Source organism: Coccomyxa subellipsoidea, assembly GCF_000258705.1.
Source record: "Coccomyxa subellipsoidea C-169, whole genome shotgun sequence".
NCBI classification, from domain to species: domain Eukaryota; kingdom Viridiplantae; phylum Chlorophyta; class Trebouxiophyceae; family Coccomyxaceae; genus Coccomyxa; species Coccomyxa subellipsoidea.
Window position 1 is genome coordinate 1,082,741 of NW_005178041.1, and position 13,505 is coordinate 1,096,245.

A 13,505-nucleotide genomic window follows, 5' to 3' on the forward strand; every position below is an offset into this window, starting at 1 on the left:
TGTCAACGTAGAGGTCGGCAGGGAGGGCCTCATTGGAGGCCCGCCCGCTCCTGAGGCCCTGCTGGCCGTTGGCGTGCCCCGGCAGCAGCGGCAAAAGCGCCGCCATCGCGCCAGCTGCCGCACTGGACGCCCTGACATCGCCTGCCGACGCCTGCTGTAAAGAACAAATCTCACACTCATTTCCTGCAGCACTTACCCAGAGCACGTTCCCCTGCTGAAAACAGTATCATTTGCAGAGAAAAAAATCCTCCTGGACGCAATGGCTGAACAGGTCTACATGCCTGAGGATGGGCTGGTTCAAAACAAAAGCAGGTCATGTCCTGGGTCGATCGCTTGCCTGCAGAAGGGGTCTGATGCATGCGAAGGGAGCCAAGGGGTTGCCAGGGGATACAAGCGCCGCCTGTGCAGCGTCCCATCGCAGCTCTGCCCCGCCGCTGCTGGCCCTCGACTCGGCCACGTCGGAGTGCGCCAGCTGTGCCGCCACCTGGCGCGCCAGCGTGCTCAGCGTGAGCAGCGCAGCCGCCCCCTGGGGCCCCTCGCTGGCCGCCAGCAACGCCTGCGCAGAACAGCACTGCACCTCACGCCAGACTCCACACCGCATAGCAGCCACATTCACGCAACATGATGCGCGCATGAGATGCCGGATGATGCAACAGCATGGCCTGTTCTTTTTATTTACGCACTGACGTATATGTACGGCTAAGTAGTCTGCTATCAGAGCTCGAATCTATGATCTGGAGAAGGTGCTGTAGAATATTGAGGCGTTTTGGGAGTGTGGCGTGCCTGTGGCAGGCCAGCGCTTGCAGCCGCGCAGCAGAGGGGCGGGTAGGCCGCGCAGGTGCCCTGCAGGAGCTGCAGTGCAGCCAGGGAGGCACCCCTGTCACCACCGGACACCGCTGCCGCCAAGCTGCTCAGCAGGGAAGAGTCCCCACTGCTGATGCACTCTGCCACCCTCGTCCGCACCTACGGTAAGCATGCCTCGATACCACACAGTCGAATGCAACCTGCTGACTACTCTCATCCTGGCAACTGGACAAACACAAGAGGATGAGCAGTTTACTGATGCATGTGTCTGCTTGGGACTTACAGCGCTCTGGAGCTCAGTTGTAGACGGCCACCCTTCCGAGGCGCCCTGGGCTGCAGACACCAGCGGGAAAGGGTGCGAGGACTCCTGGCCCGGCGGCGCTGGCGGGACCACTGCCAGATGCCGCAGAGCACTTATTGCCGCCTCCCTCAGCGCTTGAGCGCCTGCAAAACATTTGAAACACACCTTCAATCTCAGCATGCCGAATGGCCCAGATTGTGCAATGCTCTAGTACAAAGTAAGCAAATGCACCGACAGCTGCAAAAGGCCCAGCAAAGTCAGATGCGGCAGGACCTGGTGAGTTGGGCGCAGCAGCGCAGTCCTCCAAACAGCGGCACAGACGCACGACGACGGCCCCCCGCAGCGTGCTCTCCAGGATCTCCTGTGCCATGCTGGGGGCCTCTGATGGCGCGCCCGTACCTCTCCGCATCAGCACGACCTGGTGCACAGCGCAGGTGACACATCTCTGTTGCTGTGCAAGAGTAAGTGGAGAGAATTAAAATCCAAAACACCAGAAACCGTGTCCGACAAGGCATGCAGCAGGGTTCTTTTGAATGGTGCATCAAAATTACAAGCATGCAGGGGACTTGAAGTGCACCTGCGCTCGTCTGTACACCCCAGCAAGGCCGCTGGCGCCAGCAGAGGCCACCGACCAGGTGCCAGCCGGATTTCTGCAGCCGAGCAGGCTGGCGTACAGCTGGGGCGTCCCTTGGAATGCCACAAAGTCGGACGGGGAAGACGGCCCGGCGTCGGCTGCGAGCAGCTCCTCTGCGCCGCGCAGGGAGCTCACGATCGCCGTGGTGGTGTCCGGCGACACCGGCAGCGCCGCCTGCAAGGTTTTGAGCAGGTCCTCGGTCATCCTCTGCCATCAATTTGGTTTATACATCAGAAGAATCATCTGATGCAGCGTCTGAAAATTGCGGTGCAGAGGGACTGTCCCAGGGCTCAACACTCAGCAAGGATGAAAGCATGGGGCATCTAAGCAGACGCAGGTTTTATATTTAAGTAGTACTGGCGGAAGGTATGCTGAACAAACTAGTATCTGTGAACCTGGATTCTTGGATGGAGTCAGGTCCAGAAGCAGGGGCACTAGTAATTTGGATGGAACGCGGGGCACCTGGGCGGCGGCTGCAGTGGCGCGCTGGAGGTCGGCGGCCGCCTCGGGCCGTGCGGCGGAGAATCGCAGCAGCCGGGCGGCCACGCGCGCGGCCTGGCGCAGCTCGGCGCTGCCGGCCCAGGCCGTGTATGCGGAGCCGCTCGACGGCCGCTTCAGGCCCTCCACGACCGCCGCGAGCGTGCGCTTGTCGGCCCACACGCCGGCAGCGCCCTCCGGCCCGGCCGATGCGCGCGCCTCCGCGTCCACCAGTATCCGCGTGTATATTGAGCCCTGCTCGCCTGGCTTCGGCCCCTGCACGTTTGGAATGCCGCTCACCTTGAGCCCTCAAATAGCTGCTGGTGTGCTGAGCTGCAACCATGATCTGATCATGCAAACACATTTGACGGTGTCAGGAAGCCCTGCAGATTTTCTGAGCTGGCTAACAGGATTGTAAGCTGCCCATGCTGCAACGGCCAGGAGGGTGTTCTGGCAAGGGGTCGACAAGGGGTGAATCACCTGGGTTGGCGGAGATGCGTCGCTCGGCAGGGCGTGGTGTGACAAAGTGTGTTGGTGCTCGCCGGCTGATGACTGCCGCCGAGCTGCAGGCTGCTGATGCCGCACTGTGGCGTCCGCATGGATCTGCACAATGGGGACACCGCAGTGTCTTCAATGATACATTCCAATTTGATGCTTATCAGGATACAAACACAGCTGCTCCTGGTTAATAGCGCTGCATTGAGAGGCAGAAGAAATGATGGTGCACCTGCGCTGCGAGAGAGGATGCCCTCTTCAAGGGCCGCTCGATTTGTGGCATGCTGGGTTTGGGCGGTGGATCAGCCGCTGGTGTAGCGAGTCTCAAGGAACTCGGTCGAGCCGCCATATCAGCCGCCTTGGATGTCTCTCCGGCAGGGCTCCGTGGCTCACCCACTCTCTGGCCTGGTGACCCATCAGATAATGGCGAGCCGGCCTGCTTCCTACCTGATGCAGCTTGGCCGGGTTCCCTGCTACCTGTCCGCCCACCAAACTGCGGCAGCGGCCGCGGCGACGGCTGTACAGGCTGTGGCGGCTCGCTCCGCCTCTCGCTTAGCGGAGCCGCCGCCTGCGGCCCTCTGCCCTCCCAGTGCCTGGAGTCCCCGCTGGGGCTGCACTCCCCATCAGACCTGCCCTGCCTGCTCGGCCCAGCCGCCTTTCCCGACGTGCGGCCGTCCGCCGCCCTGTTCTCATCTGTCCTGCCTGCGCTGCGCGGCCGGGTTGCCGATTGGGGACTGCCGGCTGCGCCCGATCGGGCCACGCTGCCCGGCGAGTGCACCGAACCTGCCTCTGCCTGCGGCCTGGCCGGCGTTAGCTCGTACTCGATGCTCTTCACCCTTTTTGGCGCAGACTGTAGCTCATAGTACTCTGTGGTGCTAGCCTTTGAGCTTGATGGCTGGCTGGGAGCTGCTGCTGCTTCTGCACTATGCGCAGGTGTCCCTCTGTCTGCCGGTCCTGTGGCGTTCCCTGGGTGCTGATGTGCTGCCGCGCTTGGTGCGCCGGAGGCATGCCGAGGAGTGGGGACAGTGCCATTTCCCTGTGGTACAGGGGTATGCCTGCCAGCCTGCTGTGCAGCAGCGGCTGCCTGGAGCTTCTGGGCGAAGGAGACTGGAGCCATCAACGGCGCTGCGCCGTTCTGCAGTCGCACAGGCGCCGCGCTGGCCGGCGCAATTCCAACAGCCGCCCTGTCAATGCAGTCTGCCGTCAACGCACAGCCTTACTTACTTGAACAGAGGCCTGACATACTTAACCAAGCCTGTATGCATCACCAGGAACAACGCAAAGAGGCCTTCAAACAATCAGCATGGCTGCAAGGCTCAACACACCTGAGCTCAGCTGGCTGGCCACCACCGCGAGCGGGGTAGATGGCAGAGGCGGCGGGCTGGGCCGGCCGTTGGAGCGCAGGAGTCTGCAGTGCGCCCTGATGCAAATAGCCCCGCCGCAGCTCTGATGATGGCTCCACGAGAGGCGTGGCCGCCGCCGTCTGGCTCCTCTCCACTCCAGAGGGCGGCGTGCCTGCAGACAACGCAGTGTAGTACTTTCAACAACATGTGTGCATAATGGCGCTAAAGACTGTCCTTGGACTGCAATCACCAGCTTCTCACGGGTTCACAAGCATCCAAGTGCATTCAGGGCAAGCTCAATTAGGTGCACCTGCTACAGCGCCCAGTTCCCCCTTCCACGCTCGGCTCTCCTCTGCAGCCCGCGCTGCTTCTGCCGCCGCTGCCTCGCGCATCTGCCGCTCCTCTGGCGCCTCGGCCACAAAGGGATGCTCCAGCAGCTGTGGCCACGACAGCCTCTTTGCTGGATATTTGTTCAGCAGCCCCTGTATGCAGCACAGGTAATTTGGCAATGCAAGCAGTGAATGTCTTGCTCTGGGAGTCACCAGAGAGGATGCATGATCAGCAGACATCTGCGTAGAGATTGCAAGGTCGACCCACCTTGAGGAATCCCCTGAACTCCCTGGACATCTCTGGCGGATACTTGACTGAGTCCTGCACGATCTGATGGATGAGTGAGTAAATGGACGTGGTGTAGAATGGAGGCTGGCCCACAAACAGCTCGTACAGGATCACACCCAGGCTCCAGAGATCCGCCTGCCATGAGAAGTACGCCCAGAGTCATATCCCATTCGCCGTCGGACATCACAGCATGTGGATGACACGCTGCTTGCATGCATGCCCGCTGCATGGCAGGGATGGCAGCGAGGGAGGAGTGTAGGAGGGGAGCTTACGGTGTGGTTGTAGGGCTGCTCCTGCACAAGCTCGGGGGCCATGTAGAGTGGCGTGCCCTTGATGGAGGTAACAACGAGCGTGCTGCAAGACATGGCGCGCGCAAAGCCGAAGTCGCACAGCTTGACGCAGCCGTGCGCGCCGATGAGCACGTTCTGCGGCTTCATGTCGCGATGGATGATGCGGTTGCTGTGCAGGTAGTGCAGCGCTCGCACCAGCTGCTTTGCTATGCTTCGCACCTCCTCCTCTGGAAGAGTCTTGTCATCCTCCAGCACCTCAAATAGCTCCCCTGGTGACCACATGCAGGAGCTGTGAGCTACAGCTAAGCTGAACCGAGATTGTGAGGCTCTGGACTTGATACGGCAATGCTGCTGTCGTGGCCTGTTTGCTCCAATTGTGGCTCGGTTAGCGCTGCCCAGGAGCAGGTTTGAAAATTGTAGCTGGAAGTCTGGGCAGGTACAGCTTGTGGGGTGCCCAAACCTGGTGCCAAGCGCTTGCAGACTCTTGAACAGGATCAAAAGTGTCAAGGAGGGTATGCAAGTGGGTGTTGACTGGATGAAGGCAGCGCCCCGGGCATACCTTGTGCAAACTCGGTGACGACACAGAACTCCTCCTCGGTCTCAAACGAGTCCAGCATCTGTATAATGTTCTCGTGACGCAGGCCGCGCAAGATTTCGATTTCTTGTCTCAAGCTGACAATGTCCTTCTCACTCTTGTTGTGCTTTAGTATGAACTTCATGGCCACTGTTTGCCCAGTGTATTTCCTGCGCCCCTTGTAGACCTGCACACAGTTACGTCGGAGTATTTATTTTATGATAATAATTATATGCTAGCACTTTACGTCGCAAGCACTGTATCTAGCAGAATGCAGAAGTATATATGGTGATGCAACGGTGTAATGGGCTCTGGGGCACTGCAGGCTGATACAATACAATCTCATGATGTTTAAAACTTTGAAAACAACCTTCTACGCCTACCTTGCCAAAGGAACCTTCTCCAATGATACCCATCCGGTGGTAATTTTCAGCGCCCATGTCGTTCTGTCTAAGCCTTGGTTGGGCAACGAACGCCACTCAAACATATGTCACCTCCATAAGAATCATGCTTTCACGAAGCACTGTACACCTTTTTTAGTGCCAACATTGGTGTGAGGGAGGTAAGCATGAGCGTTGCGTTCCTTTTCTGACAGCCCGTTAGAACAAGTATTCTGTACAACATGCACAAACTGCCTTCCCTCCTAAATTGCTGCATTCATGACCATCATGACATCTTGATGTAAGATAGCTGGTCCAAGCAGCTGTGTCAACCCACACATTGGTCGCGGGAACTGTCCTGCCAGGTGGTGGTGGTGAGTCACCATTGCTGATGTCACCCCAATTGGGGGCTTGCGCCCGAGTCCAGGTGTGCAGGGATCAGAGCAGGATTTTGGTCCATAATTCAGGGACAGGATGCTTAGAAGACTGGCATCAATCCATGGCCATGTTCAGGCACCATATTTGAAAATTCAAATGCTGTGCAGCAAAGCATATGCATGCACAGAACTACCGCAGAAGCCAATACTGGTATCATGATGAACTGACTCAAAGTGCGACCGCATGCGCATGCAATGCATAACATGCATGGACGCGCGGCACATGTGAGCCTCTGATCATGATGAGCTCAGCTTCGGGCATCTCCATGCCTGGTAACCAGGCGTAGGCCTTCAATTGAGTGTCCAAACGATCGCATTGCAATGAAGAGATCTCTTCTAGACTCAAGAAGAAGGAGTAGTTTGCAGCTGTGCAAACAATCTGGCATGCACTGCATGGAATGGCCATAGCCATCCCCTGAACACGGCCTCTCATACCAGAAGCGTTACTGAAAGCTGCAGGTGACTGTACAGCGGGCCTTCTGTGCAGCACATAGAGCATCTCAAGTTGCACCAGACTCTTATCAAGAACACCCCGTGTTCTGGAACCAGCCTCTGATGAAGCAAAAGAGACTAAGCACAACTTCATATGTACTGCAGCAGATCAATGAGACAAACCAATGGTAACAGCTCTGTACTCCTCTATATGATCATTGTTCGGCCTGCTTCTGTATGTGCAACTCGCGCAGCTTCTCTCTTGTGGCATCAGCTCTGTTGTCCTTTGTGGCCTGCCGGGCGCGTCCCAGCGCCAGAGCATTTGCTGGCACATTAGAGGTGATGACTGAGCCAGCGGCCACCAGTGCCCCCTCACCAACCTCCACTGGAGCCACCAATGTAGAGCTTGATCCTATGAAGGCATTGGATCCTATGGTCGTCCTGTTCTTGGCAATGCCATCTGCAAGCAGCAAATGAACTGCTCAGGACATGCCATCTCTTCCTACCCTCTTTCATGACCATGACTGTGGCCACATGCATGCATGCATGTCATGCCATTCACCTTTCATCAGAACCTTGCACGGATATGTGCCTTTGTGGTGTCACTCGTGTAAAGTGGGGATCAAGTGTCATGGGAATGTGCTCACTGTAGTTGCATGTGATGGTGCCGGCACCAATATTCACATTCTCGCCCACTTCCGCATCGCCCAGGTAGGAGAGATGGCAGACGTTCGTGCCAGCGCCCACGTGCGCTGCCTTCACCTCGCAGAAGTTGCCCACATAGGCGGAGGACTCCACAACAGCGCCCACTCGGAGCCTGGCAAAGGGGCCGACCCCGCTGTTCTCTGCCATGGTCGCCTGCTCCAGATGCGAGAATGCGCCAATCTTGCAGCCGCTGCCCACAGTGCTGTTGATGATCACTGTGGGCCCATCTATCCTTACACACCTGCGTAAAGTGATGAAAATGGACTGCATTCTTCAACAAGCTATGACTGCTGTCCATGGAATTGAGTTGTTCTGAAAGGCAGTGGGCCAGGGGCAGTTGCCCGTTGCACAGCTGCTCCTCATACTGTATAAATTCTGAATGGCACACTGATATCGCTGCAACAAGCACCATTTTAGTCTCAGCATTTGACATTGAGCGAGTGAGCAGTGCTCTCAACCTTCCAATGGAGGTGTTGCCGTACAGCTGCACCCCGACGCCGATCACACTGTCGCGCCCGATGTCCACCCCTGCCGAGATAAAGGTGTTGTCGGGGTCCCGGAAGGTCACCCCCTGGGCCTGGTGCTCCCGGATGTGCCTCCGGCGCAGCACAGTTTCAGCTTCCACTAGCTCCTGCCGTGTGTGGACTGCCAGCGTTGCACTTGGATCACTGGCAGAGCACCTCTCGCATTGCCCATCCACCAAGCCCTCAGCATCCAGCGAGTCTGACATGCCTGGCCACAGCATCGTGAGAGGCTCAATGGCTGTGCAGGAATGCCATCCCAGTGTACAGGAATGCGTAGCATGCAGAGTGCATGTTGCTTTGACAGCAGTGGGTGGAGACGCAAGCAGGGCATACCATTTGGCAGATCCCGCAGTTTCTCTCGAAGAAATGCCGCAGCAGCCCAGAAGATGCCAGAAGGCTCGTTGTAGTCTGATGTGCACAGCTGTGTCAGGCCCCTGTGCTTATCTATTGCCGTCCTCTGCCCTTGCTGCACTACCTCTAGAAGGGTTTGGGATGTCAGCAGTGGCAGGTTGCCAGGTATGACTAGCAGATCCGCTGTGGAGTCTGGAAGTGACTGCAGGCCCGCCATCACTGCATCTCTGAAGCCTGTCGGCTTCTCTTGGAGGACAATGTCATGCCCCAGACTGGGGAATGCTCCCTCAAGAACCTGCACCATCACCCTGATGAAGCATTTGCAATAATGTTGGGACCAAATTGCGTGCTGCAGAGATAAATGTAAGAGGTCCATCTGGCTGCAGAACTCCGTGGCAGTCATCACCTGCTGAACAGCTGCTCCACTGTGAGGGCTGCCAACGATGACAACCTTGGAGTGCTGGAGTTCCTGAGCTGCTCTCACCACATGACAGAGCATGGGTACCTCAGACACAGGGTGGAGCACCTGACAGTAAGAAAAAGAAACTTGCTCAGGCCATAGAGCGAGTTGAAAACCATCACAAGACACTGTGCTTGTAGAATGCAAAACCCACGGCAGGACATTCAGGCTTGTATGAGCAAGAGGAAAAAAATGGCCACACCAGTGGCAGGTCTGAGTTCATACGATACCCGCTTCCAGCAGCCAGAATCAGGACACATAGACCTTGATTGAGATCTTTTGCATCCTTATACTTTTGGATCCAGCCTGGTACACCCATATCTTTCTTTCGCATAAATTTTCCGAGACCAGATCCCTCTTTGCCTTTCCCAAACATTTGGCCGGAAATCAGAGCAGGTGTCAAATTAAGTTGTATCTTCCTCCATAACTATTCTGGAGATGCTCTCTCAGCTCCTGTCATCACGTTTCTACTGGGTGCTGGAACCAAATTGGCGAGATCTAGCAGAAGCTGCGCGCTCTTGGAGACAATCGGAAGTTGACCAGGGTCAATTTCTGAACAACTACGAAATCCCTTCTTTAGGATTGCCACCAGGACGATTATTTGGACTTCAGCAACCTGGACAAGTGCATGCCAGATATTGTGCCAAACTTGGCTCCTTGCTGCATGCATAAATGGCTTCTTGCACATAAACACTTCGTTTCATTTGCTTTGAAGTGAGTCATGATGTCGTCGGGTGTCTGCAAAGCTAAGATCTCGTGGCTTCAGAAGCTGTTGCTTGGAGGAACCTAAGTGAAATACATAACATAATGACCATCGCAGCCTTCCGCAGGCAGTGCTTGGTGTGGCACGTGAAGTTCAATACCTCTCTCAATCAATCACCAAACAGTATGGATGAATAGACTTTCCAAACTCTCGTATGTGTCAATCCATTATTTTTCACTAGAGGCAAGTACAGAGCAATGCTTCAAGTCAGCTTCTGAACTCCTGGAGTAAGACTTGATCGTCTCTGTTGAGAACTGACAAGAATACTTTCAGCAAAAATGGCGGCAGACAACATCGAATGTTCCTGTGCGGGTCCAAGAGGACAATTCGTACTAAACAATATATCAAGATGACAGGACTGATCTACTACTGTGATACCTCATGCAGGTTTTCAGAACGATGTGATGAATGACAGCATCCGATTTGGAACTCTGCAAGTCCTTCTGCGCGAGTACTGGGGTACTGAGCTCTTCAGGCCTCTTCAACGAGAAGCAGTAGAAGCTCAACTAGAGGTGTGAGAACTCATTCCTGCCATAATCAGCGTCATAACATGAGAACTGCGCAAATCTCAGGTGCAAGGCCTGCAGGGGACCTTATTTGCAAAACTGCTGTTGTAGGGCAAAGATGTCCTCTTGTTCCTTCCAACGGGCGGTGGCAAATCTCTGACTTTTCAGCTCCCGCCCCTCTGCCACCCCCATGCTGTGACAGTCGTAGTTTCCCCCTTGATTTCTTTGGCAAAGGATCAGGTGAGCAGCACAACAACGTGCATGGAACCTGCACAACTGTGTGCAATGTGGTGCTGTACATGTGCATGATCGATCAGTCTGTCAAATTCTCCTGCCAATCATTGTCCTGCTTGCAGGTAGATGCTGCTCTAGACCGCGGTATTGACTGCGAAGTGTTTAACAGCACAGGTGATTGTCAATGCATGAGATAGTAATTCTATTCTTCTTAGTCTCAGGCAGATACAACAAGGCAAACATAACATGCGCCAACCTTTGGGAATGCTGCTGCAGTCTCAGAGTCCAAGAAGGCTGCCATCATCTCAGAGCTGTGCAGCGGCACACCCAGCACAAAGCTGCTGTACACCACGCCTGAGAGCCTGGCCCTTCCACAATTGCGGGATGCACTCAAAGAGGCCCATGCAGCGTGCATCCTGCGTTTCGCCATTGATGAGGCACACTGTGTGTCGCAATGGGGCCATGATTTCAGGCATGCCATGCCCTTCCCATTTCCAGATTTTTCTTTTTTGCAAATCTATGTGCGTCCATGATATTGAAAATATTGTAGTGCCTATGAGCTGTGTCATGTGTCGCAGGCCAGCATACCTTGCCCTCTCAAGCCTGCACACAGAGTTTCCAGGGGCCCCAATCCTGGCATGCACAGCCACGGCAACAAAGCAAGTCAAGGCTTCCATCATAGAACTGCTCAACCTGAAGTCTCCACTCGTGCTGGAGTCCAGCTTCAACCGTGAGTAGCCTCCTCCAATCCAACCTACGGTTGCCCCACTGTACAGCCCATGCATGCTGCCAGTATTTCTTCCCAGAGGCGACTTTGGCATGTGTTGAACAGGGACGAACCTGCGCTATGAAGTGCGCTACAAAGACCTGATAGGAGAAGGCTCAGATGCTGCAGCCCTTCAGGTGTGCATCAGATCAATCCTGGCCGGCAAAAATGCACAACAGCCTATATGCAATGCCTTGGTGGGCTGCATGCGAGGACACATGACGGGAAAAGTATGCAGGAACACAGCATGAATGAATCTTGGTGTAGGACATGGAGGCATTTGTGAAGAGTCAGCCACCTGGCACCTGTGGAATCGTCTATGCCCACCAGCGCAAGACCTGTGACTGGCTGGCCTCGAGCCTGTGCAATGCTGATGTGGACGCCATGGCTTACCATGCTGGCAAGGACGCAGAGCAGCGCTCAAGAATCCAGTCACAGTGGCTGGAAGGAGACATGCCCATTGTCGTGGCGACGATTGCATTCGGCATGGGTGTCGACAAGGCTAATGTGCGCTGGTGAGTGCACCTGCATGCATGCATGCAATGTGTGCATGTCACTTGGATCTCGGTAAAGGCTGCTATTTTGGTGGCATTGAAATTCCTGTGTTAGTGCATGTCTTTTGTGTCATGCAGGATTGTCCATTGGGATGCGCCCAGCAGCTTAGAGGGATTTTCGCAGGAGAGCGGGCGAGCTGGACGTGATGGCCTGCCCAGCCTGTGCATCATGTATGCCTCCAAGGCGCACTTTGAGCAGGTAGCCTTCCCTGATGAAAGCCACTTGCCAAATTATTATCCTTCATCAATAATAAATTGGCCAGACCTGATTGTGATCAATGGGATGAGCAGTGTCTCTATAAGTGGTGATCAACGCTCTAACCTATATATGCCCAGATCTTGACAAGGCTGTGGTCCGCTCAGAGCCAAAGGAGGCGGTCATGCCTGATCTTTCTGTGCTTATCATAGGGGATTAATTAGCTCCTTTTCTTTGCTCCTCCCATGCATTCTGCACAGGTTGGCAATCACAGAGTGATTGTTGTGCCAGATGAGGAAGCTGGAGAGGGGGGACCGGGTAGGCAGCACAGCTGCAGTGGCGGACATGGCCCTGAGCGCATGCTGCAGGCGCAAGGCGATCCTGGAGCACTTTGGAGAGCGCCGTGGCCGCTGCATTACCGCAGAGGAGGAGCTGTGCGACTTCTGCCAGTCTCCCAAGCAACTTGTGCGTGCTCCCTGCATGTCCAACCACACTTGAACAGCGCCTGCATGTCCCTCTTCTCATGGACACCGGGGTACTCTAAATTGAGTAATCAGTTGATTGAGAGTCCCCTGTGGGCATGCATGTTCTGTCCTTTCCAAATAAGGAATATGGCCAAGACAGGGTCTGAGCAATAACCCTGCATTGTCACAGGCAGCCAGTGTTGCACGCTTGGAGGGAGCATGGGAGCACAAGGAAGCAGAAGCAGCTCGTGTGGAGGGGTCAGGCGAAGGTGCAGATATAGAGCAGCAGACAGATGCAGCAATTGCGGCTGAAAGCACAGCCAAGATGACAACCCCACTGGGACTCCCAGCCAGGAAACGCAGCCGACTGCACCCGCAGGCCGCATGGCAGCCAGCTCGTGCACTGCCCCCATCTTCCCGTCCTGCGCTGCAGCAAAGGGAGGCTCAAGGGGGCGGGTCTGAGAAGGATCCAGCAGAGGTTGACTTTGCGCAAGGTGTCATGGTGCGTCAATGTATGCTCAGCAGCACTGTTTTGTTGAGCTTGAAACGCAGACGTGCTGAGGTAATTATGGCAGATATTGTTCATGGTGTCTGCAGGGCAACAGCAGGCCCCAGCCGACAGTGACTGAGATCTGTGCTGGAGAAAGGAATGTGCAGAGCTCTTCTCAGCCCATCAGACCAGTCCTGCTCGCCAGGAAACCCATCTGCAATGGTACAGGAATACTGTCCTCTAAAAACCCAGTATGTTGTGCTAGCAGACAATGTCGCTTTTGACATGTCAGCTGCCTGCATTGAAGCACAATGACAGCAAGTCAGAGCAGCACTGTACTTTGTGTCCCTTGCCTAATAATGTGCTTTGTTTTGCAGGGCTTGAAAAGGAGAGGGCGCCAGAGCCTGTGGTTCAGCAGCGTTTTGTCAGCGGCTTGCGCAGGAAGGGATTCAAGTGCCCACTGCGGAACCCCAATCTGACTGCTGCGGAGCCCTGAAGACTTGAGTGTGTAGAACATCTGTATGATATCGCGGATTCACTTTGCAAGTTATAGTAGGAGAATTGCCGGTGACAGTTGGTCTTTGAGTGTGCATGTTTCGGTCTTGTGCCAATAGTTTCACTTCATGCATTTATGTTGACTTACAACTCCAGAGGTGCTGGACAAATAGCGAACCTGCTTCCGAGTCAGGCGAGTTGGTGAACCCTTC

The 13,505-nt window shown here is 55.3% G+C and overlaps 3 protein-coding genes across 3 annotated transcripts; 1 reads left to right on the forward strand and 2 right to left on the reverse strand.

Annotated features, from left to right (window-relative positions):
• Positions 1–4,350: 4,350 nt before the first annotated feature.
• COCSUDRAFT_12218 (Pkinase-domain-containing protein) lies at positions 4,351–5,976 on the reverse strand (the record flags this gene model as incomplete). Its single annotated transcript, XM_005650921.1, has 5 exons — positions 4,351–4,536; positions 4,652–4,807; positions 4,945–5,231; positions 5,522–5,723; positions 5,920–5,976. 5 exons carry the CDS (start codon positions 5,974–5,976, stop codon positions 4,351–4,353), a joined length of 888 nt encoding a protein of 295 aa, XP_005650978.1.
• A 1,024-nt stretch (positions 5,977–7,000) lies between these two features.
• COCSUDRAFT_12402 (trimeric LpxA-like protein) lies at positions 7,001–8,220 on the reverse strand (the record flags this gene model as incomplete). The annotated part of the gene is made up of 3 exons (XM_005650922.1): positions 7,001–7,245; positions 7,433–7,731; positions 7,949–8,220. The coding sequence occupies 3 exons, from the start codon at positions 8,218–8,220 to the stop codon at positions 7,001–7,003; spliced, it is 816 nt and encodes a 271-aa protein (XP_005650979.1).
• A 1,772-nt stretch (positions 8,221–9,992) lies between these two features.
• Positions 9,993–13,294, forward strand: COCSUDRAFT_58974 (P-loop containing nucleoside triphosphate hydrolase protein; the record flags this gene model as incomplete). The annotated part of the gene is made up of 10 exons (XM_005650923.1): positions 9,993–10,047; positions 10,605–10,737; positions 10,907–11,058; positions 11,161–11,231; positions 11,362–11,609; positions 11,727–11,847; positions 12,136–12,309; positions 12,499–12,810; positions 12,906–13,020; positions 13,176–13,294. 10 exons carry the CDS (start codon positions 9,993–9,995, stop codon positions 13,292–13,294), a joined length of 1,500 nt encoding a protein of 499 aa, XP_005650980.1.
• Positions 13,295–13,505: the final 211 nt, after the last annotated feature.